Consider the following 860-nt stretch of genomic DNA (forward strand, 5'->3'; position numbering starts at 1 on the left):
CGGGAACAGAGACTGGGAATGCTGGGAAGGGACACTGGGAGTGCTGGGAATACTGAGAAGGGACACTGGGAATACTGGGAACGGACACTGGGAATGGACACTGAGAATACTGGGAATACTGGGAATGGAGACTGGGAATGCTGGGAATGGAGACTGGGAACGGAGACTGGGAATGCTGGGAACGGAGACTGGGAGTGCTGGGAATGGAGACTGGGAGTGCTGGGAACAGAGACTGGGAATACCGGGAATGCTGGGAACGGAGACTGGGAATGCTGGGAATGGACACTGGGAACAGACACTGGGAATACTGGGATGGGACACTGGAAATGCTGGGAATGGATACTGGGAGTGCTGGGAATGGAGACTGGAAATACTGGGAATGGACACTGGGAACGCTGGGGATGGAGACTGGGAATACTGGGAATGCTGGGAATACCAGGAACAGAGACTGGGAACGCTGGGAATGGAGACTGGGAATGCTGGGAATGCTGGGGCTGCAATTCCCGCTTGTGCTGGGATCTCCCGTTTCCCTGGAGTCCCCGAGCTGGAATCCCTGGACTCAGAATTCCCAATTTTCCCGGAATTCCCGCTTTTTCCCAGGTCACGCGGCTGCTCTACGGATTCCTGATCAACTCCAACAATTCCTGGTTCCAGTCCCTCATCAAACCCGACCTCAGGGGGATCCTGGGTGAGGAAACCCCGGGAGAGCCGGGAAGGAAATCCCGGATTTCCCCTTTCCCACCTGGAATCCCGGATTTCCCTTTGTCCCGCTGGAATCCCGGATTTCCCCTTTTTCCTGCTGGAATCCCGGATTTCCCCTTTTCCACTGGAATCCTGGATTTCCCCTTTTCCCGCTGGAA

At 55.6% G+C, this 860-nt stretch overlaps 1 protein-coding gene across 1 annotated transcript in view; it reads left to right on the top strand.

Moving 5' to 3' along the window:
• NCSTN (nicastrin) overlaps nt 1-860 on the top strand; it is a gene marked incomplete at its 5' end in the record, with an annotated part of 13,869 nt that overhangs the window by 8,122 nt on the left and 4,887 nt on the right. The window contains one exon of the mRNA XM_042020024.1: nt 601-688. Within this exon, the coding sequence (XP_041875958.1) occupies nt 601-688 (88 nt within the window). The remainder of the gene's footprint in view (nt 1-600; nt 689-860) is intronic.

This window comes from Corvus kubaryi, unplaced genomic scaffold (assembly GCF_017639235.1).
Source record: "Corvus kubaryi isolate FWS band 111438036 unplaced genomic scaffold, C.kubaryi_AGA036_p1.0 36684, whole genome shotgun sequence".
Taxonomy (NCBI): Eukaryota; Metazoa; Chordata; class Aves; order Passeriformes; family Corvidae; genus Corvus; species Corvus kubaryi.